At 40.0% G+C, this 27,599-nt stretch overlaps 1 protein-coding gene across 1 annotated transcript in view; it reads right to left on the reverse strand.

Moving 5' to 3' along the window:
* Nucleotides 1–26,629, reverse strand: part of LOC141489124 (aryl hydrocarbon receptor-like) — a 61,616-nt gene extending 34,987 nt beyond the window's left edge. Inside the window, exon 1 of the mRNA XM_074189826.1 lies at nt 26,445–26,629. Coding sequence (XP_074045927.1) covers nt 26,445–26,559 — 115 coding nt within the window. The 5' untranslated portion in view covers nt 26,560–26,629. The remainder of the gene's footprint in view (nt 1–26,444) is intronic.
* Nucleotides 26,630–27,599: the final 970 nt, after the last annotated feature.

Raw genomic sequence — 27,599 nt, forward strand, 5'->3', positions numbered from 1 at the left:
TGGGCTGCACTGAGGGCAAGCTGACTGAGAGCTGTGGCCTCCCTCCTTAGACTTCAAGATGCTTGAGAGTCGCAGTCTAACTTTTCTATTTGTATTCCCAGAACCGAACACAGTGATTTGCACATAGGAATGCTTCATCCATTCCAGCAGGCAGTGGGATGCATGAGGGGTCCACACTCCATTTTAAACAGAGCATCTCTAAGAGCTAAGGGTACTGTAACATTGCAGACTCAATTAATTTGGGGAGTTGAATTCAACAATCTTACTAAATCTTCACAAAAATGTGAATCAAAGAGTGCAAATGATTTTATCCCATTTCCATTGATGAGGAAATTTGAGTTATGAGAGGGAAAAATTTGCCCAAGGCCACACATATGTTAAGTGCCAAAGCCCAGATTAAAACCCAAGTCTTCTGACTCCCAGCCCAGCTTTCCTTTGCCTTCCCTATGTCATCTCCTATTTGTGTCTTAAAACATTGAAGTGGAAAATCTGCTCAATTCTGGAAGAAAAACATTACCTCTGCCTAACCCTCCTCTGCAGCCCTCTAGCAAAGACTAGACACCTGATCCCCATTTTAGCAGGATTAAGGTTTTAGCAAAAGGCTGACCAGGCTGTTAACCACTTCAGAACCAAAGCAGATTTCCTCTCCATCCATGTTACTGCCTCTTCCTCATTCCCCAGTATCTAATGCCTACACACTCTAACCCTTATGCTTACACACACACACACACACACACACACACACACACACACACACACACACACAGAGAGAGAGAGAGAGAGAGAGAGAGAGAGAGAGAGAGAGAGAGAGAGAGATTGATTATAATTATTACATTTTCTGTTTGTATCTTATTTCTCCCAATAGAGAACCTTGGAGGCAAGAACTTTTTCTCCCCCCCATTTATATCCTTAGCATCTGACACATAAAGGTTCCTTAATAATTTCTTGATTGAATAAAGGTACAAAAGAATATTTATGTCTTTATATGACTAGGTTTGATCATATGAGTGAAAATTCCTGCCAGAAGCCCAGATACACAATCATTCTTCTTCTTCGCTGCCAAAGAAGGTGCCACTGTTGCAAAAGCATGACCTTACCCATAGGCACCATTCTGGATACATTCCTATCTTGATGTCAAAGACACAGAAACATAGAGCCATAGATTTAGGGTTATGAAAGACATCGAGATCACCCAATTCAACTTCATTAAATAAATGAGGGAGCCACAAAGGAAAAGGGAGCTGTCCAAGCTCAGACAATTCATAGGCAGCTAAACCAGGACTGGAGCATAAATTCTCTGATGGTTAATCTAGTATTCTTCCCATTTCACCATGTCATCTCCCCAATATGACCATCCTCATAAGAGTTTGGGTCACTTCCAACTTTTTTTTTTCCATGACAGAGATCCTGGATAGAATAATTATACTTAGTCATTTGCTCAGGGCATGTCCTTTTGAAAAGCCTGGGTAAGCAGGAATTATAACTATAGATCATAAAGTTGCTTAGAGAATCTTGAATTGCCTCAGAAATATGTCTTCTGAAGGGTTGCCCTTACAGGTAACTGATCTTTTCTTTGAATGGATTCTAGGTATGGGATGGGAGAAAGCACACTTTTGGCACTCCCAGTTTCTATTCCCAACTTTGTTGTTTGCTTTCTGTGTGACCTTAGGTAGATCTTTCTGGTCTTCAGTTTTACCTTTGTAAAATTAGGGGCTGGACTAAATAATTTGCAATGTTCTTCCTCTCTTCAACAGGCTGGTTGACACTTTCTGACCTAGTCCCCACATTCTAGTAGTATTTCACATTCTGGTTCTACTCTATTCCCAAATAACCCTTCCAAGTACACAGGAAAGAGTTGCAGGCCTTGATTACAAGGCATCAGCCTAACCTCTCCTTTGCTTGCCTCTGTCTTTGTCTCTCCACAAATAGCCTTGCAAGGTCTCTTGGGTGTCCCCATCATCGCAGCTGTCATACCAGTTCAGACTGAGGGAGTGAAGACCAACTAGAGACTTGATAATGGTCTCCCTGCAGCCAGATGGAATGCATCTCCATCCTGTCGGCTATAATTATGTCTCATTTTGAAGGACAAGCCAGAGAGGCAGGATGATCTTATTTCTAGCAGCACAAAGACTTAAAGCCCCAATGTCAAAACCCTAGAATATGGTCCATGTCTTGTCCTCAAAAAGGGTTACGGTAGAAACTAGGAGACTCCAGGAGAGAGGAGCCATGATTCCATCCCTATGGAGTCTTAGGATGGAATGGCCAAGATGACATATAGGAGTCCAACCTAGGTCCTATTAATGGAGGAGGTTTAGGAAGGTGAGATATCAGACCATTTCAAAATAAGATATGGTAGGAGGAATTAGAGGAGCCTTTTTACAGGGAAATAGAAGCAGAATGGCCAGGGTGTCCCCACTGCCTATTAAATGTATGACAATATAGGATAGCCCAGCTAGTGGTTTAAGAGGGAATGGTTTGGGGGCAGCTAGGTGGCGCAGTGGATAGAGCACCAGCCCTGGAGTCAGGAGGACCTGAGTTCAAATGCAGTTTCAGACACTTCATAATGACCTAGCTGTGTGGCCTTGGGAAAGCCACTTAATCTCATTGCCTTGCAAAAACTAAACCTAAAAAAAAAAGAGGGAATGGTTCCTCCCTCATTCCCCCTTTCTGCTCCTGACTCCATGCCCTGATATTTTCAGGTAGGGAGGGATTGTAGATTCAAGAAAGTCTTTGTGAATGAGAGGATCTCCAAGCAGAGTCTTAGCAAAGAATTCTAAGTCTTGGCTATAGGAAGGGAGCAACTGCTAAAGGGATTTTCCTTAAGCATAAACTAACTAAAGTATCCTCCTCTTCAGTAAACTTCAATAGATCCATATTATCTCTGGAATGAACATCAAATCCTCTGGCATTTAAAACTCTTCATAAACTGGTTCTTTCCCACCTTTCTAGTATTCTGAAGCTTTACTCTCTGCCACATACTATTTGTTGTTCAGTCATTTCAGTCACGTCTAGCTATTTGTGACTCCCTTTGGGATTTTCTTGTTGAACAGACAAAAAGACAAAAAATGTTTTGCCATTCCCTTCTCTAGGGATGAGAAAAGCAAATAAAATAGGGTAAAGTGACTTGCCTAGGGTCACACCGCTGGAAAGGGTCTAAGTTCAGACTGGAACTCAGGTCCTTTTGTCTACAGACCCAGAACTCTATTCACTGTACCCTCTAGCTGCCCACAATACTCTGCAATCTTAAAACCTAAACTAGGGAAAGATTAAACAACATATTAATCTCTAATGAAAATTGATGCAAAAACCTTGAACAAAATATCATCAAAAGCTGCAAGGATAAATCTAAAAGATCATACATTATGAAAAGATCAGATTCAGGCTGCGAAGACAGGATTTGTTCATTATTAGAAAAATGATAAAGATAAAGAGTCATATTAACAACAGAAGGGAATAAAATCACACGTTTATATGAATAAATAGAGGAAAGTTTCTCTTTTGTTTTTACAAATACAACACATACTTAAATAAAATTAAAACCCAGGAAAAATGTACCTTTCCTTAATAGAGAAAATTTCTCTCTCTAAATCCAAGAAGAACATCATTTGGAATGGAGAAATAGTAAAGGCCTTTCCACTTAGATCAGAGGTAAAATCAGTCACAGGTATTGTACTAATTATTGGGGATAAAATTGAGGACAAAAAAACTTTCCTTAGTCTTGAAGAGTCATATTCTAATGGAGGAGAAAAAATGCATCTAACTTCATACATATAAGATCCATACAGTGAAGACAGAATGCCATTCAGCCAGACAGAGCCTACACTGAGGAATATGAAAAAAGGCTTCTGCAGAAAGTAACATTTGGGCCCAGGCAGGAGTAGATGGTCTCTGTGTTTCTGTATCCTTGCATGCAAAGATTCATTCATGGTTAGTGTGAATTTCTACAGACTTAGGGGAAGGATCATGGCTAGGGGCTAAGAATCCTTTTGGGCATAATTGGTGCCTCAGGTCTTTTTCCTTCCAGTAAAGCAAAGTCTGAAGAAAACAGCATGACCACTAGTAGGAAAGAAAGTTTACTGAACCTGCTGGGAAAAGGGCAGGTAGTGTCAAGTGAATGAATGAGAGAGGATTACACAAGGATTAGGCAGTCTGGGGCCCAGCAGGCAGGCAGATCTGTCAGCACTCCAATGGATTGGAGCATGGTCTGAAGTTCAGCATCCAGACACTAAGGACCAAGAAAACAAGGCAGAGATGGAGAAGTGGGGATCCTGAGATGGGGAGGGATAGATGCAGCTTCTCTTTCCTCTATTTTTATTAGAGTAAAAGAACAAAGTGGGTGACCAAGTCTGAATTTTTCCAGATATTGGGAAATACTATGGGCTGAAAGCTAGAAAAATTTTGGGTCAAGGGATATGAGTTCAAATCCTAATAGTTCCACTTACTTCCTTGGCTAAGTCATGTCTTCTCTTGGGTCTCAGTTTCCTTCTCAGTAAATTGAGGTCACTGGTATTGACCTCTGAGGCCCCTTTTAGGTTCTAAATCTTGGGTTCTCTGAACCCAGACTGGCTTGCTGTTTCCATGAACCTTTGAGTCTGGTCTCCATGGGAATTTGCCCTATTTGATTAAGGAAATCCCATCTGACGCACTCTCTCCTAGAAGCAAATGATCTAGGATGCTCCTAGAGACCCAGAAGGGTCTCTGAGATCATCCCTACCTCATAGATGCTCCCATCTCATCTTACTCATTTTTTGGCAAGGCAATGGGATTAAGTGACTTGCTCAAGGTCACACAGCTAGGTAATTATTAAGTGTCTGAGGCCAGATTTGAACTCAGGTATTCCTGACTCCAGGATCAGTGCTCTATCCACTGCACCACCTAGCTGCCCCATCTTTCTCATTTTTCCACTCTTTCTACTATTTTATTTTTTCTTCTCCTTTCCTCTTCTCTCATCTCCTGCTGTCTTTTTTTCTTCTTCTTCTTCCATCTTCCCATCTTTCCTGTTCTGTTTAAAGTCTGCCATTGTTGCCCAAAAGCAGAGTTGCCTGCCAGGAATAGTGAAGTGCCTGTTCAGTGTGAGGAGTCAGTTAACCAGCTAGGACACCCAATGTGCATGTAACAGCTGGTGCTACTTAGGTCTTAAAGTTCATCAATGCTATCCACCTTTTCTCTCTTCCCAATCACTGAGGCTACAATTCAAAGCCATGGCTTATCTCATTCCCCAACCCTCTCCAGTCTATCCAGGGACTCATTTAAACCTGATTTCTCTTATAGACAGATGTTGATATGAGAATTCACAAAGTGATTTTCCTAGAATGTAGGCTTGGAGTGACTATCAAATTCAAGCCCTGCATTTTACAGATAAGGCAACCAAGGTCTGGAGAGGTTAGAGCCCCTGTTTCAGGTGACATGGGTAAAAGCATTCCCACAAAGGGGAGATTCAAACCCAGGTCCCCTGACTCTCTCTCTGTTCCACCATAGAGTCTCTCATAAGTTGCTTATTGATTTCATATCCAAACAAGGATGGCAAACTTTGCTTTTCAGGCAATGGCACTAGATGATTCTTGCTCTGACCTAAAATGTCACGGACCAGTTAATCATCTTCTGACATCAACTTGGCCCCAAAATAGCCAGTCTCGTGGTCACCCATCCCTTCAGAAGCTTCACTCTCATTAGTTATGTACCCTGGCTTCAGACTTAGCTGTTTTCCAGTCCACTGCTCGATGTAAGTCCATATAAAGATGCCAGTTCAGGTTAGGATGTGAGCTGAGTGAAAGCTGGGGATGTGGGAAAATCTCCCACATCTATAGGCAAGGAAAGTCGATGTGACATCAGCATAGGAGCTGAGAAACCAGACTTAATTAGTTTAAAATTTGCCTTTGTAAAAATCTCTGGGTATCTATGTCCATCAATATATGTACATACATAAACCTGTGTTTATATGTATATGTGCATGGATAGCTTGTGTATTTCTGTATATACATGTAAACAGTATGGGTGGGTGTTGGTGGATGGATGGGTGGGCAGGTGTTATTGTGGACAATAACAGGCTCAAACCTGATTTGGAGTCATTATTGCTTAAGGTTTTCAGATGTTTGAATCCACAGTACAAGGTTATCAAGACTGTTGAACGATGACCAGTGAGTCCAGCTCTCATACACCAACGACATGGGTCATCTTTTCTTTAGGATTTGACCTTTTCCAGGAATAGCAAGTAAAGAATTCACTTGGAAAGAAGCCAGAGAAAGACAGGCAAGATGTTAAAGGTCCTAAAGACCATTGCTAATGAGGATCAACCAAAGGAATTGAGGATGTCTAACCTGGAGAATAGGATAGGATCAGGTAGTTGTACCTAAGTGTTTGAAGGTCTAGAAGTGGGAAGGGGGAGACTTACTCTCCTTGGTCCCCCAAAACAGAACCATGGAAGCTGCAAAGAAGTGACTTGGAATTGGGATTCCTGACAATGAGAGTTGTCTCAAAATGGATGAAGCTTTCTGAACATAGAGTGGGCTCCCTTTCACTGGGAATTGTCATGTAGAGACTGAACAGCTCCTTTTCATTAATGTCTTAGAGAAGATTCTTATTCAGGGAAGACTTGGATTAGATGACCACTAGCTTAGGATCCTGCCACTCTTTGGTGGTGCCATTGCTCATCACCATAACAACACTGTGGCCGCACATTCCCCTCTTTGGAGTATCTTAGTTAAGCCGCTTTCCATCCTTGGCTCTCCAGACTCTCATACACACGGTGGACATGAACTCAGTGTATTCTAGTGCCCTTTGCTCTTGAAGGTTCTGTGACTGACCTATTTGCTGAAGTCTTATTGGCACTCCTGGGCCAAGTGGAGAGAGTGGTACTGCCAGTAGAAAGAGCTTTTATATAAGACTCCGCTGGAATCCTTCTTCCTCAGTGGCATCCAGTGCATTTTCTATGGCTGCTTGCCACTTGATGGGCAGAGTGAACCTCCTTCATTAGCCACAGAAGGAAACCAGCCTGGCAGGGAACTTTTCACCTGGCAGTCTGGTGTGAGGTTTCGGTTTCACCATTGAGCTCCTTCCCAGGATCACTGATTGGCCTCATACAAAGTTTACTTAAGGCAATCTGGCTGCCCAATTACTGAGGTCTAAGTAATCTCTTTTGGCATGGGGGTACTCCCTGCTCAAGCCAACTCACGCAATGGGCAAGCTCCTCCTGCTGCTTCCCTCCAAATCCTCAGCTAATTTCTAGTACAATGGGGTGGTTTCAGAAGTAAAAGCCCCTCCCAGCCAAGATAAACAAGGTAACTGGTGGCAGAAAACCTGTCGGGGATGGGGGGTGAGGAAGAAAGGAAGATGAAAAGTTCTGCAATATTCTTGTACACTTGTGTTAGACCAATGAATTCCCCAGGGAGACTACTTAGTAAGAAATTTAATTTTGCTTATTAATGATAAAGAGTATAAATTATTCCATGTGGGTTTTGATTACCATAGTGAATCAAAGCTCACTCTAGCACTTAGGATTTTTCATGCCAACTACTTTAATGTAGCCTACCCAAAAGCTTTGAATTTGAATTCTGTCTTTGCTTCTTACTCCCAGTTCAAAAAAGACTTAGGGTTGATTAGGCTGGAGAAGAGGAGACTTCAGGGGGAATCGGTAGTAGTTAAGACTATAGTGTGGTATAGGGAAAAGCAGACTGGATCTGGAGGCATGGAAATATGGATCAGTTGACCCAGTTCTGTCTTTGTATGACCCTGGATTGATCATTTAACCCTAGGAGCCAGTTTCTTCATCTATAGATGGACTAGGAAGGCTCTAAAGTCTCTTCCATCTCTAAACTATGATTCTTGCTAGAATAAAACTGGCTAATGAATCCAATCTTGAGAAGCCTTAACATGCCTAGTTGATGCGATCCTAAGTTGGAGTTTGGAGAATACTTAGACATTTGGAGCTGGTTCCAGGCGTACCCCTGCAATCCTACCTGGGCTCTATCACCAACTTTATTCTCAACAATGAAATTTCATATGAAATAATTGAAGAATTGGAACAGTTAGATACTTAGTCATATTCTTTTTGGTTTGAGATTGCATATTTAGGAACAAGAAATGGAGATACAAAGAAGTATATTTAGGCTTCATACAAGGAAGAATTTGCTAAGGATTTGAGCCCAGAGATGTGCTTCTGCAGTCATTATCATGACTGAACTCTGTAAACCCTCAGAAGCTCTCTAGTTGCTTGATTTGAAGTTACTGAATAACATCCTCTTCAAATCACTCATTTAACAAACATTGAAACATCTCCTATGGTCGAGAAACTCTGCTGAGAGACAGAGACACAATGACAAAAAGGAAATTGCTTCTGTGCTCAAGAAGATGCCTTCCTATAGGACACAGATGTTGATAGTATGGCAGGGGGAGAGGACGGGGTTAGGGAGAGAGACAGACAGAGAGACAGAGACAGAAGTTAGAAATAGAAATCTATCTTATCCAATAGAGAAATAGTAAAGGAAGGGCATAAGAAATGAGGGAGGAGGATGGTATTAATAAAAGGAAAAACTTATTAAGGGAGACAAAGATCAGAAGCAAAACAGACAAGATAAAAAGAGAATAAGAAGGATAATAGAATGGAGGGAACTACACAATTATAACTTGCAAATGTGGATGCAGTAAGGTCATCCATAAAATAGAAATAAATAGAAAGATGGATTAGAAACCAGAAACCCACAATATACTATTTATAAGAGATCTACTTGACACAGAAACCCAGAAATACACACAGCTAAAATAAAGGTCTGGAACAGAACATATTATGCTTCAGCTAGAAAAAAGACAAAGGTAGTGATCATGATCTCAAAGAAAGAAAAAGTAAAAATGAGCCCTTAAAAGAGATAATCCAGGAAATTACATTTTGCTCAAAAGGAACCATTGAGAAATAATATCAACCTCTTTACAGCAGTTACTTTAATAAAGGCCTCATTACTGATTACTGTAGGAAGTTGAATCAAATCTATAAAAAGAAGTGTCATTACCCAAATGATAAATGGTCAAAAGATTGAACAGTGTTTACAGGAGAAGAATTCAATGAAATTTAAAATTTGAAAAATGTTTAATTTTAAATTTAAATTAAAAAGAAACTCTGAAGGGCAATCCCACCCCCATGAGAAATGACAAATACCAGAAAAGATGAGGAAAAACAGGTATATTTGTAAACCGTTGTTTTTTTTGAACTGGCCCAATTATGTAGAATAATAATTTGGAAGTATATCCAAAGAACTAGAAAACCCTTTGAATACCCTTTGACCTACCAATGCTACTCTTAGATCTGTCTCCCAAAGAGCTCAAAGGAAGATAAAAAGGACCTAAATGTATAAAAGTATTTATATCAGTTTTATGGCAGTAAGGAATTGGAAAGAATGCTTGTTAATTGGGGAATGACTAAGCAAGTTGTGACAAATGATTGTCATGGAGACTACTGTGCTCTAAGAAATGACATGAGCGGGGTAGTTAGATGGCATAGTGGATAGAGCACTGGCCCTGGAGTCAGGAGTGCCTGAGTTCAAATTCGGCCTCAGACACTTAATAATGACCTAGCTGTGTGGCCTTTGGGCAAGCAACTTAACTCCATTTACCTTGAAAAAAAACTTTAAAAAAATGACATGAGGGAGCAATAAAAAAAAATGGCAAAACCTATATGAACTGATGCAAAGTAAAGTGAGAACCAGAAAATCATTGTGCCCAAGAAGAGCTACGTTGTAATGAAGAGCAATTGTGAAAGACTTGACTTTTCTGATCAATTCAGTGAGTTGAAATAATTCCTAAAACATCATAAGTAAAGAAAAATACTATCTATGTCCAGAAAGATAATTGATAAACTCTGAGTGCAAAGTGAAGTACAGTTTCCTCACATTTCTTTTTTCTTTTTTGTAGTATACCTAATATGGATATGCTTTGCATCAATTCACATATATAATTGTCATCACATTGTTTGCTTTCTTAGTGGGTAGAATAAGGGGTAGGAGGGAGGGAATTTGAAATTCAAAATTTAAAAATAAAAGAAAAATAAATAAATGGTAATTTTTTAAAATGACTTTATGGTTATCACAAGTCTTGATCTATAGAGTTCAGATGAATGATAGCATTTTACTTTATCCAAGTAAATTATCCACTCTGTCCTTGTACACCAGAGTATCTGGGGAAAAAATGAGGAGTAGGAATCTGGAAAACAAGGTGCTGGAGCTCCCCTGGGGAAGCACAGTTTGATATTTCCAAGGAAGGAGAAATTGCTAATGGGAACTGGCTTCAAAGATTCCTCTCCTCATACCATCTGTACCCAGAGAAAGAACCGTGGAGTTTAAATACAGACTAAGGTCTATTTCTTTAATTTTTTTTAAATCTCTTATATACACTACAGCATTTTGCTATCTCTAATATTTTATTTTCTCCTCAAGGACATGTTTCTCTCCCAACACATTCAATTGTGATCAATGTAAAGCCTGGAAACAATGTGAAGATTATCAAACTGCCTTCTGTGAGAGAAGGAAAAAAGGGAGAGTGGAGGAAAAATTGTAAAATTCAAAACCTTACAGAAAATGATAGGTAGAAACTATTATATATAATAGTATATATGCAACTATTATATACTATATACAAAAACTATTATTGTATATAATTGAAAAACAAATAAAATATTAATTAAAAAAACTCATTAGGGGCGGCTAGGTGGCATAGTGGATAAAGCACCAGCCCTGGAGTCAGGAGTACCTGGGTTCAAATCCGGTCTCAGACACTTAATAATTACCTAGCTGTGTGGCCTTGGGCAAGCCACTTAACCCCATTTGCCTTGCCAAAAACCTAAAAAAAAAAATGATGAAAAAAAAACTCATTAGACGTCAAAAGGCAACGTTTTGCATGGAATTGAGACCTCAGAATGATAAATCAGGAAAGAAATCAGAAATACAAATCCTTGGTTTACATTAATTTTGAAAATCAGCTTTCAAAACTGGTAGTGACTAAAGAACTGACAATTTCCTCTCAGAAACACATTAACTATTTCCTGTTTTCATTTCAGAAATGCTTTTTTAACATTGAGTGTCACATCTGAACCCTATATGAGAATTCAGACTGCTGCATCAAAATTCATTATGATGTCACAATGTCTTGCCTTCTATGGAATTTCTGCCTTAGAATGCCAAGTCAGACCAGAAATTGAGAAATAAAAAGGATTGGTTTGCATTCCAATTGGTTGTGACCAAAGAACTGGCAATTACCTTTCAAAAACAGCTTAGGGGTTTCTGGTTTTCATTTGAGACGGGCTTTTCTTAACATATAGGGTCAGATCAGAACTCAGTATGAGATTTAGCTTGCAGCATCAAAATTCGTTGTGACGTCATAATGTATTATCTCATATGGAATCTTCACCTCCAAATGCCAAATCAGGAAAGTAATTCAGAAATCCAAAGCTTGGGCATGAATTTAATTTGAAATTGGACTGTCACATAGGTTGGTAGACAAAACTGATTTTCATTATAGAAATAGGTTCCAGAATATAAGTTTTCCCTTCAGTAGCTGTTTATTTTTATGTTGAATATTATATCAGAATTCTAAATGAGAATTCATTTTGCTGTAACAAATTCATGCTGACTTCTTAATTTTTGTCTGGTGTGGAATTTCCTCCTGAGAATGCCATTTTTAGAATGGAAAATTTGAAATTATAAGCTTTGATTTACAAGAAATTTTCAAAATCTGATTCCCAAAATGTTAGGGATCAAAGAACTGACAATTTCTTTTGGGACATTGATTGGGGAATTCATGTTTCCATTTCAGAAGTGTTTTTTAAACATGGAGTGTCTGTTTGGAGTTGAAAATGAGAATTCAAATTGCTGCATCAATTTTCACTGTGATGTCATCATGTAATATATGTAATTTTGATATAGAATGCCAAAGAGGAAAAATAAATTTAGAAATCAAAAACAAGTTTCTCTCCTCTGGGCAGAGCCAGGCTTTCAAAAGAACTGGGTGTGGAGGGAAAATATAAATACAAGGGAGAAGACACACATGATGATATATATTAAAATAGAAAGTAATTGATTGATAGAATGACTCCTATCAGTGGGAAAATACAGGACCCTCTCTTTTAACCTTCACATTAAGAATCAGTCTTTATAATTTCTTTAAACATGAATTTTCTTGTCAGTCTTTCAGGCTCCAAATTTGCTTTCCAGAAGGCAGGGGGTGGATATTCCACTTGAAGAACAGTATTACTTCAATCTGGACATTCTTGCTATAATAGAATCCAGAAAACAGAAGGAAGCTGCTGCTAATTGGAAGACTGGCTCATCTATTCTTAGGAAAGCAACTAAAGAGATTGGTGGAGATGCATTTATCATGGTCCAAAGGCAAAAAGAAGCTTCAATTCATTATATATGTAATAATTTAATGTTGTATTGTTCATATCACAATATGTTACATTTCTATAGTACGTTAAGATCTTGAGGTTGTTTTCTCCAAAACAACCTTATATGGTTCCTACTTCTAGTATTATTGCCCCTATTTTACTTATGAAGAAAGGGGAGACTCAGAAAAGTGTAATTAATTGTGCAGCATGGTAAAACTCATGAGTATCTAAGGGAGGATTTTTAGGGCTCTCCTGAGTCCAAATTCATTATTCTTTCTAAAGTCACAGTCTCTCTCTCTCTCTCTCAATCTCTCTCTCTCTCTGTCTGTCTCTCTCTCTCTCTCTGTCTCTCTCTCTGTCTCTCTCTCTGTCTCTGTCTCTCTGTCTCTGTCTCTCTGTCTCTCTCTCTCTCTCTCTCTCTGTCTCTCTGTCTCTCTCTGTGTCTCTCTCTGTGTCTCTCTCTGTTTCTCTCTCACACACACAACATAATGAATGAAAAAAAGAATATTTATATAAACCTACATTGATGAAAAAATTCACTGAACTCCACCATATGAACCGAGTGTGAATGTTGATGTATCATATCTTTTTTAGATAATACATGCAGTTAAAAATTCCAGGAAGATAACAGAATGGGAGTATGCAAGGAAGTCTATCTTCCATATTCCCCTCATAAAGGGAAATAGAAGTATCTCCTCCCCCCAAAAAAGCTACTATAAATTGAAAAAAATCAAACCAAAATCATACCAAGAAAGACCAAAGAAGCACTCAGACACAGTGGAAAAAAAAAGAATATAGAGAAGTCAAAGTCAAAATTCTTAATTAAACCAAGATTATGCAAAGCATAATAATAATAAGAAGAAAGCATAATAATAAGAAATAAGACAAAATTTTCCCCATGTGCAATGAAATAAATAATGGACACACTGAAGTAATTAAAGAAAGTAAAACTGCAAAAAAAACTTTAAAATGAAATTGTGCTTTAATTATTACCTACTTTGAAGTTTTTTCTTTTACTTAAAGTTTTTATTTATTTTGAGTTTTACAATTTTTCCCCTAATTTTACCCCCCCACACACAAGGCAATTTTTCTGTCTTTACATTGTTTTCATGGTATACATTTATCCAGATTGAATGTGAAGAGAGAGAAATCAGATCCTTAAGGAAGGAACATAAAGTATAAGAGACAGCAAGATCAGACAATAAGAAATCAGGTTTTTTTCCTAAATTGAAGGTAATAGATTTTGGTCTTTGTTCAAGCTCTGCAGTTCTCTCTCTGGATACAGATGGTATTCTCCATTGCAGACAGCCCCAAATTGCCCCTGGTTGTTGCCCTGATGGAATGAGCAAGTCCATTAAGGTTGATCATCAACCCCATATTGCTGTTAGGGTGTACAGTGATTTTCTCGTTCTGCTCATTTCTCTCTCAGCATCAGTTCATGCAAATTCCTCCAGACTTCCCTGTATTCCCTTCCCTCCTGGTTTCTAATAGAACAATAGTGTTCCATCACATACATATACCACAGTTTGTTAAACCATTCCCCAATTGAAGGACATTCACTTAATTTCTAATTCTTTGCCACCACAAACAGGGCTGCTATGAATATTTTTGTACAAGTGATGTTTTTTACCCTTTTTCATCATCTCTTCAGGGTATAGACCCAGTAGTGATATTGCTGGATCAAAGGGGATGCACATTTTGGTTGCCCTTTGGGCTAGCTTCTTTGCAGTTATGATAAGCTATAAATGGTTTTAATGTAATTGACTACAAAAGAATAAAATATGGCACTGGTATCATGTGAGATTACCCTCTGCCTAGAAGGGAAAAAGAAGTAGGAAGACTTAAGAATTCAAGCTCAAATTGACTGTAGGTCTAATGCATAGGAAAGGAAAAAATGGGCAGAATAGTGAGGGTGAAAAGGTGAGGGAATAGGTAATCATAAAAGGAAATTCCTGTTTTAAATGAGCATAGTGACAGGATTGGAGTTCTTATTAAACTTAAAGTACCAAGCATAAAGTGCATAAATTATGGGAAAGTTTGGTATATTTTATATGGGAGATCGTATTCTCTTCTGACCAAATAAGTCCTTTAACAGATAGACAATGCCAATTCAGTAAATCAAACTCAAGTGGAAATGAATGAAATTACTTCATAAAAATAAAAAGGTCTAGGGAATGGATTAAAGACTATAAACAAAGAATTTTACTTAAAAGAAACACATCCATAGAATAAGGTTGGCAAATAATCAGTTATGCCAAATGAATCTGATAAATTATGGATACCAATGAGGTGAGTGGCAGGTTTCTGAAGAAATGCCCTTGACAAAAATGGGGAAAGTTTAAAACTGGAGAGATTTAGGGGAAAAGATAATCACTGTTTTAAATATTCATCTCATGTTTGAAATGGCGGATAATGAAATGGCAGATGAAGAAATGGCGTTCTTGAAGAAGACCATGACATCAGGGAGGTGATGCCATGAAAAGCACATGAATTGTATTTAAGTGAGGGAGGCTGTGCTAAGTCACCAGTCTCCCTTTCTCCTCCAGAGCCATCTGAGTCCAATGGCTAAATTTGAATCAGGATGACTGGAGATGGCCTTGGGTTCAAGGCAATGATGTAGCAATGAGCACCATTTCTAATTGTTTGTAGATTCATAGCTTGTCATGGCCAAATACTCCATCAACAAGTGACTAACCTCCCAGTCTCTCTTAATACTGGAATAGACTGGACTGTGAGGGTATATGGAGCTTTTTCAGATGGATAAATAGCCCCAGAGCTTGTGCTCATCACAAGAAGGCCCTGAAGAGCCCGCATCAACACTTCCAGTCATCCTCTTCATTTACAATGAATGAGGGATAGTAGAATTAGCAAAACATTGTCATCATCATGCCCAAGGTCACACAATTAGGAAGTGTCACATATCTGAGGCTGGATTTGAACTCCTGTCCTCCTGACTCCATGACCAGTGCTCTATCCCCTACACCATCAAGCTACCCTTTAAATGGCTAGTAAACCATTGGCACGAGACTGATGCCCATTAGAGAGAATGGGAGTGGTTATTTAGATCAAGACCTCATCTGTAGAGATATGACAATTGAGTCCATGGGAAATGATGAAATAAGAAGACAAAGAGTCCATGACAGAGCCTTGGAGCACACCCACATTTAAAGCAATGGACCACAGATGATTATCTAATGTGATCTCCCTGAGGGCACAAATTGGTTTTTATTTATTTATTCCATGTTTCATGGCCTAGTACACATAAAAATAATTTAATAAGTGATTGCTAAGTTGAATTGAATTAATTAATTAATTAAGTGAAAATTAATTGAGTGAAACCCAGTGACTCTAAGACCCAAGGGACAACTAAATGGAGCAGTGGATAAAGACTGGCCTTGGAATCAGGAGGACAGGAGTTTGAATCCAGCCTCTGACTCTTACTTGCTATGTGATCTTGGGCAAATGACTAAACACTGGTTGCCTTGTATCCAAAGTCATCTCCATCTGATTCACATTGGACCACTGGACACAGGTGGCTCTGGAGAAGAAAGTGAGGCTGGTGGCTTAGCACACCCCCCACTTAAATCCAACTCATGTGCATGTCATGGCATCCTCTCTGATGTTGTGGTCTTCTTTAAAAATGAAGGATGAACATTATCATTACTCTAAGAGACAGTGGTCCTGAGAATCACAATTGAGCATGTCAGAGATTATCAGGAAAAGAAATTATACATCCTGGGTTTATTGAGGTCTGTCATTTAAACTCTCCAAAATATGGATTATCCTTCCCTTCCATGTCAGACTGTTCTGTCAAGCACATGGGGTCATCTGTGTGACCTCACTGTGCAGCACCTACACAAAGTCTCTATGAATGTTGTTTTGGACTGTAATTTTAATTGGAAGAGTCTTCCTTACAAATTCAGTGACCTGGCAAAGGCCTTTTTTGACCTTTTCCTAAAGGTTTTGGCCTCACTGACCCTTTCAGAGTCCTCACACACACATTCAGGGAGGAAAATCCCCAAACATCTGCTTGTAATGCCATGTCCTCTTGATAAACCCGGAATACTTAAAAGGAAATGTCCAAGGACATTCTATAAATGTTCAGTGAGGCACAATAACGACAATGTTTTGCTGCTTCTACCATCCCTCGCTCATTGTCAATGAAGAGGATCGGTGGAAGTGTTGATGGGGGCTCTTCGGGGCCCTCTTGTGATGAGCACAAGCTCTGGTATTATCTACCCATCTGGAAAAGCTCTCTAGACCCTATCACAAACAGACTCTCCATGGTCCAGTATACTCCAGTGCTAAGAGAGACTTGGAGGCTCGACACTTGTTGATGGAGTATTTGGCTATGACATCCCATAAATCTTCAAAATATTCAAAATGGTGTTCATTGCTCTATCTTCCATGCACCCCCACTTCATATGGAAGAAAAGACATCATGAAAAGTCACACAAGAGGAGAAGGAAGAGATGGGTTGTGATCTCCACTGAAGAGATCACGGATACATCAAAGTGCCATGCCCTCTCTCTATTTTCCTCAATGGAATTCTATGCTTAACTCCCAGCAACAGGTCAAAAAAGGAAGAAGTTACATTGAAATACATTGGTGTGAGCACTCAAATCAACAGGGGGTCTTAATGTATTTTAAATAAACCTCTGGTTATTTCTATTTCTGTGGAATAAACATGATTTCTTTCCTAGCACCTTCACATCTAGTCAATAGCTCCCTAGCTGACTTGTTTGCTAACATTACATGCTGAGAATTTGCCTCAGACCGGCCTCACTGTCTTTCATTATTCAGGACACCCAAATACAACATCTCTCACTCCAGGGGGTCACTAAAAGTGGAATCTAGACATGGGAAGCCTCCCGCCGAGAGGCAGTCGGGCTTGGAGAATGAGTGAGGCCATCTAGTACAGCACGGCAGGAAGGTGTGTTGGGGCTCCAGGAAGGAAGCCGGGCCTCAGAGCTAGCCAGGGGCAGCCCACCGCCACACACAAACACTTAGAGAAGAATACGGCTAAATTGTCAGATCTTCTCCCAGGACAATTGTGTTTGTCTGACCTTCAATTTCTTAGCTCAGGGACTTGTTTTGGTTGCCTTTTTTTTGAAACAAAGACCCCTAAAGAATGGTATTTCCGATGAAGGGATCGAGTCTTAGGAGCTCTCTGATAAAAACTCATAAACTAAGGACTCTAACTAAACTTTCGAGAGACAGAACCCACAGAGGGACCCAATGAGGCAGTTTTCCTACTCTACATAACCTGGAAAAGAGCAGAACGGCTCTGCTCCCCGGGGTCGGAGGGGCGGCCTGCCAGAGGGGTGGCCCGCCAGAGCCAAAGAACTTCAGCCTCCCGGAGGCAGCCCCAGGCCGCTGGGGGTCTCAGCTCACAGCAGCGGGGGAGTCTCCTGAGCTGCACCCCGGGGAGCACCGGCACAAAGTGGGGGAACAGCGGGGGACCTCTGCCAAAGTGAGCACGGGGAGCCCAGCCCTCGGGGCACACAGGGAGCAGCATGGTCTTTCAGCAGCCTGGACTCAGAAACAGAAGCAGGTGGAGCTGGTAAGCAGGAGCCCCCAGGGCATAAGCCCATTGAGCTGAGGGAGGGGAGTGAAGAGAGACTGCAGAGCTCGGTCCTCTGCCCCTAGAACAGGACTCTGGAGCTCTGACCACATTCAGAACCTGATTGCAGTCTAGGCCCCCCCCCCATAGAACAGCAGGAGCCCCCCCTCACCTCAGCCCCGTGGCAGAGGGAGGTGCTTATGGTCATTCACAGACCAGGAGGGAGGACAGAACCTCACACACTGAGACCCTTGCGGGAGTGTCCCAAAAGCTCAGGAAGCACCCCAAAAAACAGGCTTAGGCTGGGAAAATGAACAAAGAAACAAGAGGAAGACCATTGAGAAATATTTTGCAAATGAGCCCAAGAAGGATCACAATACTCAGTCTGAAGATGAGGAAGCACAAGCTCCTGCATCTAAAGACTCCAAGAAAAACAGAAATTGGGCTCAGGCTATGATAGAGCTCAAAAAAGACTTTGAAAATCAAATGAGGGAGTGAGAAGAAAAACTGGGAAAAGAAAGGAGAGAGATCCAGGAAAAACATGAAAATGAAGTCAGCAGCTTAGTCAAGGAAATCCAAAAAAATGCTGAAGAAAATAGCATGCTAAAAACCAGCTTAGGTCAAATGGATAAAACAGTTCAAAAAGTTATTGAGGAGAAGGATGCTTTAAAAAGCAAAATTGACCAGATGGAAAAAAAGAGATAAGAAAACTCTCTGAGGAGAATAAATCCTTCAGACAAAGAATAGAATTCAGGGAGATTGATGAATTTACCAGAAATCAGGAATCAATACTTCAAAACCAAAAAAAATGAAAAATTAGAAGAAAATGTGAAATATCTCATTGAAAAAACAACTGATATGGAAAACAGACTTAGGAAAGATAATCTGAAAATTATTGGAATACCTGAAAGTCATGATCAGGAAAAGAGCCTTGACATCATTTTCAAAGAATTACTACAGGAAAATTGCCCTGATATTCTAGAAGCAAAGGGCAAAATAGAAATGGAGATAATCCACCGATCCCCCCAAGAAAGAGATCCCAAAAAACCAACCCCCAGGAATATTATAGCCAAGTTCCAGAACTCCCAAGTCAAAGACAAAATATTACAAGCAGCCAGAAGGACACAGTTCAAATATCATGGAGCTGCAGTCAGGATCACACAGGACTTAGCAGCAGCTACATTGGAAGCTCGTAGGGCTTGGAATACAATATACCGGAAGGCAAAAGAGCTTAGAATGCAGCCAAGAATCAACTACCCAGCAAGGCTGAATGTCCTCTTCCAGGGAAAAAGATGGACTTTCAATGAACCAGGGGAATTTCAAAGGTTCCTTTTGGAATAGCCAGAGATGAACAGAAGGTTTGATCTTCAGATACAGGACTCAGGTGAAGCATGGAGATTGGAGGAGAGGGGGGAAATATGAGGGACTTAATGAGGATGAACTGCATGTATAGAAAAATGATACTGATAATATTCATATGAACCATCTCAGTTAATAGAGTAGGTAGAGGGAGCTTTTATAGTTGAAGCACAGGAGAAAGCTGAATTCGAAGATAAAATATGGTGTAAAAATGGAGTCAATAAGAAAAAAAGGGAAATGGAATGGGAGAAAGAAAAAGGAGAGGGGGAATAGTCCAAGCTATTTCACATAAAAAGATTTTTTTTATATTACAATGAGCTATTGCAATGATATGGAAGGGGGGAGGCAAGGGGGAATGAGGGAATCTTCTCTTTCATCAGAGATGGCTAGGAGAGGAAACAGCATATATACTCAATGGGGTATAGACATCTGGAGTAAGAAGGAGAGAGGAGGGGACTGGGGGAAGTGGGGGATGTGAATGAAGGAGGAGAGGATGGACCATGGGGGAAGTGTGGTCAGATATAGTGCATTTTCCTTTTTACTTCTTGCAAGGGGCTGGGATTGGAAGGCCTGTCCAGGACCATAAGGCCAGGTGGATTCTGGGCCTAAGGGGTGGTATGGGGGCTCAGGGCCTCTTGGCCCCAGGACCAGGGATCTGTCTGCTGCGCCACTCAGCGACCCTACAGCAGAGTCAGAGTGAAAGGAGAGAGAAAATAGAGTACATGGTAGTGGAGAAATAAGAAAGGAGGGAGTTGCGATCAGCAATGGCAATGTTGGAAAAATATGGAAGTAACTTTTGTGATGGACTTACCATAAAGAATGTGATCCACTCACGACACAGTTGATGGTGTTGGAACAAAGACTGAAACACATTTTTTGTTATTATTATTTGGGGGAGGGTGCAGGGCAAGTGGGGCTGGGTGGCCTGCTTGGGGCCACATAGCAGAGTGATCATTGGGTGTCTGGGGCTGGATTCGGACCCAGGTGCTCCTGGCTCAAGGGCCAATGCTCTGTCTGCCACCCAGCCACCCCTACTATTATTACTAATTTATTTTATTTTGGGTCTTTTTTTTTCTTCTTTTTGGTTTTTGCAGGGCAGTGGGGATCGGGTGGCTTGCATGTCACATGGCTGGGTGATTATTGGGTTTACGAGGCTGGATATGGACTCAGGTGCTCGTGGCTCCAGGGCTGGTGCTTCCTCTATTGCGCCACCTGGTCATACCTACAATTATTACTATTATTTTTTTCTCCCCCCTTTACTTTTTTGCCCAAGCAAGTCTATCTATATTCATGGGAGGAGGGGTATTTTGTTTACTTGTAAACAAGTATATTTTATTAATGTAAAGAAAAACATTTGTACAAAATGAGAATAAAAAATAAATTAAAAAAAGAATGGTATTTCCATTAAATAGAGAAGCATTTTGTCAGAATATATGGATAGGAATCCTAGCCAAGAGAGAGAGACAGTGTGTGTGTGTGTGTGTGTGTGTGTGTGTGTGTGTGTGTGTGTGAGAGAGAGAGAGAGAGAGAGAGAGAGAGAGAGAGAGAGATGGAGACAGAGACAGAGTGAGAGTGAGAGTGAGAGTGAGACAGAGACAGAGACAGAGACAGAGACAGAGACAGAGACAGAAACAGAGACAGAGACAGAGACAGAAAGAGTGAGAGAGACAGACATAGAGACATTCAGAGAGACAGAGAAAGAGTATGAGAGACAGAGAGATAGAGACAGAGAGATAGCAAGGTGTATTTGCATTTATGTATTTATGGTGGTAGCAGTAGTGGTGGTGGTGGTGGTGGTAGTAGTGGTGGTGGTGGTGGTAGTAGTGGTGGTGGTGGTAGTAGTGGTGGTGGTGGTAGTGGTGGTGGTAGTAGTAGTGGTGGTGGTGGTAGTGGTGGTGGTGGTGGTGGTGGTAGCAGTAGAAGTAGTAGAAGACACACTAATATTACTAATAATAGCTACCCTACACTTGGCACTTCATAAACATTATCTCATTTTAGCTTTCTATCACTCTGTTTACCCAAGGTTAAAGATATCATTGTTCCCATTTTACCCAAGAGAAAACTAAGACAGAGAGAGGTTAAGTGACTCTCCCAGGATTTCATAGCTAGTAAATGTCTGTAGTTAGATTTGAACTCTCATTTTTTCAATCAATCCATCAATAACCATTTAATAGGTACCTACTGTCTTCTAGGTACTTTGCTAAGACCCGGGAATACAAAAAGAATCAAAAGATAGTCCCTGCCCTCATGAAGCTTGAAATGTAATGGGGAAGACAACAAACACACATACACAAAGCGAGCTGCCCACAGAATCAACAGGAGAGACTTAACCGAGGGGAAATAGAAGGGCAACAGCGGAATTAAGAGAGATTGTGGAGAAGGATTCTTGTGGGATTTGGATTGTGATTTGCAGAAAGATAAGGGAAATCAGTAGTTTAAGGGGAGGATGAAGAGCATTTGTTGCATGAGGATAGCCAGAGAAAGGGTCTGGAATCAAGAGTTAGAATATCTTGTTTATGGGACAATCATAGGTCAGGTCACTGGCTCAAAGTGCTGGGGGAGTAAAAGAGGAAGGGGTTTAGGTTATGAAGGACTTTGAATGCCCAACAGAGTATTTTGCATTTGCTCCTAGAGAGAATAGGGACCACTGGAGTTAATAGAGGGAGATGACATGCCCAGACCTGCACTTAAAAAAAAATTACTCGAGGGCTAAATGAAGGATGGATTGGAGTGGGAAAAGATGTGAGGCAGTCAGCCCAACCCAAAGGCCATTACAATAGTTCAGGCACAAGGTGATGAGGGTCTGCACCAGAATGGAAGCAGTATCAGAAGAGAGTGTAAAGAATTTCACCTTGGCACCATATTGGATATGAGGAAACAATAATAGTTAATAGCAGTAGTAGTAGTAGCAGTAAAGTAGTGCAGTAGTAGATAGTGAGGAATCCAGTGAGAGACAGTGAGGAATCCAGAATGATTCCTATTTTCTGAGCCTAAGGGACTGGGAAGATGATGGTACCCTCTAGAACAATAGGGAAAGTGAGGGTTGGTCATGTTTTAAGAGCAAATATAATGCATTCATTTTGGACAAATTGAGTTTAAGATGTCTGCCTAATTTGAGGCAGAGGACTTTATCCACTGTGCTACCTAACTGCCCTAAGAACATTATTAGTCATCCAAGGAACACACTTTGCTTCCAATCTTTGTCCTAAATAGGGATAGGTAAATTCTTTTTTTTTTAATTTTTTTTTTTTTTATTTAAGGCAATGGGGTTGAGTAACTTGTCCAAGGTCACACAGCTAGGCAATTATGAAGTGTCTGAGTTTAGATTTGAACTCAGGTCCTAGCTGCCCCCAGGGATGGGTAGATTCTAAACTTCCAAATTACTCCATGATTGGGAAGAAATCATTGTATCGATTGAATGAGACTAATTCTCTATTTGTACATTTTGAGTATTGATGGCTTCATTTAAGTGAAAAGTTTAACATTCTCCCATTGGTGAGTTTCTCTTATGGTTCCTATTTTGTGTAAGGACTTTTCAGAATTTTGTGACTTCAGTATCATGGACTTGAGTTAGGTATCTTTATCTCCCTCCTCTTTCTCCTCTTCCTCCTCATTTCAGATCCCTTTTTTGTGTTGTGTTCTTGGGGACAGGAAGTAACACTTTTTGGCTTCTATCTATATCTCTAAGTTTTAGCATTGTGCCTGGTCCATTGTAAGCATTTAGTAAATGTTTTTTCCTTCCTTTTTTTTTTCTTCTTTCATTCCTTTTTTTCCTTCTCTCCTTTTTTTCCCTTCTTTTTTTCCTTTCCATACTCTCATCAGTGAAACACCCCATCTTAGATTCATCTACAACCACATCTCCTTTGTTTATATGATTGTCATAAAATTATAGATTTTGACTTGGAAAGGAGTTTGGAGTCAAATTCCTCATTTTAAAGATGAAGAAACTAGGGATAAAATATTATGTCTCTTGCCTAGGGTTAAGCTTAAGCCTAGATTGGGAGAAACTCATAGTTGGTTCAACAAAAATGGCATCAGAAGACTCTATAGGCTTTTTAAAAGATTTTTTAGTCTTATAAATCCCCATTAGTAAGATTTCTTCCCTAGATCCATCCCTTTTGTCTCCATGTTGTTCATTTGGATGTATGATTATCTTAACAGAATTTCATTTCTACTGAAAAATAAGCCTTTTGGAATTCTCGATGACTTGATGAATTCTTTCAAAGCTGCTGTTTTAAGGTATCTGTCTCCCCCTCCTCCCTTTGAGCAATTCTTTAGCTGAAAGTTTTACATTATTAATGCCCCAGAAGAGTCCAATGACTGCACTGCTCCACTGACTTCCAACAAACAACATGGTCAACTCAAAAAAACACAGTAGTTTTACATGACAAAAATAATTTTTATGATTCCAAATACAGTATTTTTTTTTGAAATTCCTAATTTCACTTGCCTCTGTTAAATTCCCATTGGAGAAGGAAATGACAAATCACTTCAGAATCTTTGCCAAGAAACCTTCAAATGGGTCACAAAGGGTCTAACCCAGCTGAATGAATGAACAAAAGCAAAAATTAAATTACTATTATTTCTATTTTCAACCCTTCTTTTCCTATTCAACTCCCGAATTATCAGACATGCATTTTGAAATGGTGCTGGGAGAAAAGAGCTTCATTTGACAACAATCCACTTCCTAATCCAGGAGAAGAGTTCAAGATAAATAAAAAAAAATTCACTAAATGTGGAATTAGATTATTAATAGAAAAAAAGAAAACAAAGACTAGAAGGGTATCATTAAAGTGAAAGAAGATTTTTTTAAAAATTATTCTATAAGTAGTGACCTCAGTTCAGTTCCTTTTTTGATAAAATATTCAAAATAAAATGAGGAATGGGGTATCACAAGCAAGCAAATTTTTCCAGTCAGAAACATGAATAATTTTCAAGCAGATACTTTTGGACTATATATTGATGATCCCAATATAATTGTTTTGAGTAAGCCTGAAAAGGACCTATGTACCAAACAATTATGTTTATCCTTGATTTCTTTGACATATAGGACACACAATTCCCATTGCCATGAGATGGCTAATGAATTGCCTTAAACATATCATTAGATGGTTTATACAAGACACTCTTCACTTTCAAATTGTCATTTAAACTATCTATACTGAAATTTGACAAAGGATATTTTGTGTGAGTAAGGATAGGAAATGAGCAATGAGGACAGGAAAATCCGTGAGAAGGCATTAAGGTCTATAAAAAGGAAGAGATGATAAAGATGATGGTGATGATGACAGTTCATTTAATAAATATATCACAAAATAGAATGCAGCAAAGCAATGATGAAATAATATGACAAACCCACTCTCCAGATTTCTTTAATATGAATTGATGCACATGTCACCAAATTCATCCCCCAGAGCCAAAAATATAGGCACAAATACATACAAGGGTGTAGAGAAGAAATGCATATCCTAGAATAAACAGATTCACTAGAAAGAACCCTTAGACAATGGAGAAAAGTCCTCTATCAAAGGAAAATATTACAAATCTGATTTTTTGTATTTTTTAAGAAAAACATAAAACAATTGCTTTTCTAAATAAGTTTGTTTTTAGCTTCTTAAGCGATGTCAAAAGACCAATTCCAAACTTCAAAGAATAGTCTCCTTAGGTGACTTTGTGACTTCCAGTAGTTCCCTTTGACTTTTATTCTAACCACACACTCATTTCAATACCTTTCTTGAAACCGTTTGTACCCAAATATGACAAAGGATATTGCAGAACGTCTATATCAATGATGCTAGAATTGGAGAAGACCTAGAAAGGCATCAAAGGCCATAAAAAAAGGAAAGGAAGATGGTGGCAAGAATGAAAGCATAATTATCAAGCATGTCACTTGTTGGACTAAACATCAAAAGGGATGATTGATGCCTGGAAAACCAACTGTCAAGATTTCAGCAATGCGAATGAGTGAGCTCCAATCACCAGGATGCTTGTCTCTGACCCAATGCACATAGAGACACATATAGACAACCAGGTACACACACACACACACACACACAAACACACACACACAAACACACACACCAAATACATCTGGAGGTGCAGCTGACACCTCAAAACAGACAGATGCTCCTCAAACCAATGAATAGAAGCATGTTCGAAAAAATTTTTGATTGTTTATCTGAATAACTTCCAAATGGAGAAACCATTACGCACGGCCAGAACAACAAAGATCTCTTTTAAACAAAACCAAGATCTCGCTAAAAATAGAACCTCAAGTGGAAACATTGCTTGTCTTTCTATGGAGAATAGGCTACATGGAGCAAATAGATCATGGAAGGAGTTTCAGTCAAAATTGGCATAGACAGCTACTGTCTTGTAGCCATGCTTGTAGCTGCCAGATCTAAGTGATACTGGTAAGATTATTGGACTAATGGACAGATATGTTAATATTTTTCTATTTTCTGGAGTAGTGATTCAGATTTCCTCTAGAGAAGGAAATTCTTTAAATTGATCTATGACTTTCAGAGTTGAAATTGCTTTTTTTCTTCAGAAAAGAGATCAGAGCTCATTAAGATAGAGCTTCCTCTTTCCTTTTATTCCTTCTTGTTCATTTGAAAGACTAGGATCATGGAAAATCATTCCCAAAAGTGAACATTTCTAGAAGATGCAAAATAATTGGACTGAAGAAATAGTATCTGCATAGAAAGTCAATGGTTTTGAAGCTTTCCCGCACCTTCTCACAGGTCTGCACTAAACTTACTACCAAGAACTAGCATTCAATATTCATCTCCGAGTCACGTTTGTTTTGGAAGAGTCCAAGCAATTCTTATACTTCACACAACAAACTGACCTGCCTTAGCAATTCCAGAATTCATTTTTTTCTCACATGATGAAAATGAATTGAATTTATTCTTATTGAGGACAAAAAAAGGAATTCCACTAGGAATCAATGATGCAGGAGAGTCTTATTTGGGAAGAGGATTTCATAGAGATGATGGTGGCTATAGTAATCATAGTGGTCACTTCTAAATCACTTTAAAGAGGAGAACAAAATAGTTTTCCCAAACCATTTTTTGTTGTTGTTGGAGACTACCCCTTTGCCCCTTCTCATCCCCTTGGGTAAGATCTGAAGTGAGCCAGGGGCCCAAGGCTTACCTTGGAAGAAGCTCTGAGTACGCAGGTAGCTAACAGTAAGACGGAGGATGGACAGTTTATCTAAGCTGGAGATGACCTCGTTGGGAAAGGGCAGAAGACTGGCCAGGCTCTCCATCTCAGAGTTCAGCCTCTCCCTGTGCCGCTTGGAGGGGTTTGCCTTGATACCTTCAGAAAGAGGCAACTTGGCCCTGTAGTTGGGGGGTGGGAGGGGCAAAAGCAGACATGTTACAATGGTAGGACTTCCCCCTCCTGCTCCAACTCCTCAGGAAACAAGGGGAGAGAAGGACCCAGTATTGTTCATGGGCTTCTAGTCACACACTCCCAAGCTTCCTTTAAATCATCTGATCTGGGAAACAGGCTGAAGGATGTTGACTTCGATCTTGGATCTTCAGATTCAAAGTAAGGATCATAAAAGAGCCTACTCCTGCTACAGGGAAATGGCTTTCTTTTCTCAGGGTTCCAATTCAATTCAAATAGCATTTATGGGGCTCTGGCAGACCTCAACTTGGAGCATCTCTTTCCTCAGAAGGGATCATCCCTTCCAAGAAGGCCCAGGGCAAAGGCGGGACCTTTTGTTCCATAATCTTTCCATCTTTTAACCTGTGTTAAGACCTCAACACTTCAAAATGAGGATCCACAAAGACTAGAGCCCTCTGGACCTCTCCAAAGTCTGGAGGCATCTCCCATGATGCCAGCCAAGGGCAAAGATGGCTAGATCATGGAGACCTCCCACACAATATGGGTGCGGATGGAGAGTCCTCTGACCAGTCTATAATCAAATGACAACAAAGCATCGAACTTGGGCTCCATCCTGGTTTGGATGCCACAGACAACATCCTGCTCATTCTCAGTGATGTGGAGGTACGAAGAAAATATTCTTCTGAAACGGAAACTTTCAGTGGAGTCTTTCATTGGAAGAATTCGAATCAGGTGCATTTCCTAATGGGAGCAGCAGACTGGAGCCAGGGAGAAGCTGCTTCTTTCCCCTGATTCAGGGTTGGAACTGTTGATGCTGCTGTTGGTGTGTGTGTGTGTGTGTGTGTGTGTGTGTGTGTGTGTGTGTGTGTGTGTGTGTGTCTTTTGTTCTTGACCTGGAGGAGGTGATGCCATGACCAGTAAGGGAATCAGATTTGAGGGAGGGCGGGGGAGGGGCTG

This window comes from Macrotis lagotis, chromosome 5 (genome assembly GCF_037893015.1).
Source record: "Macrotis lagotis isolate mMagLag1 chromosome 5, bilby.v1.9.chrom.fasta, whole genome shotgun sequence".
Classification (NCBI taxonomy): domain Eukaryota; kingdom Metazoa; phylum Chordata; class Mammalia; order Peramelemorphia; family Peramelidae; genus Macrotis; species Macrotis lagotis.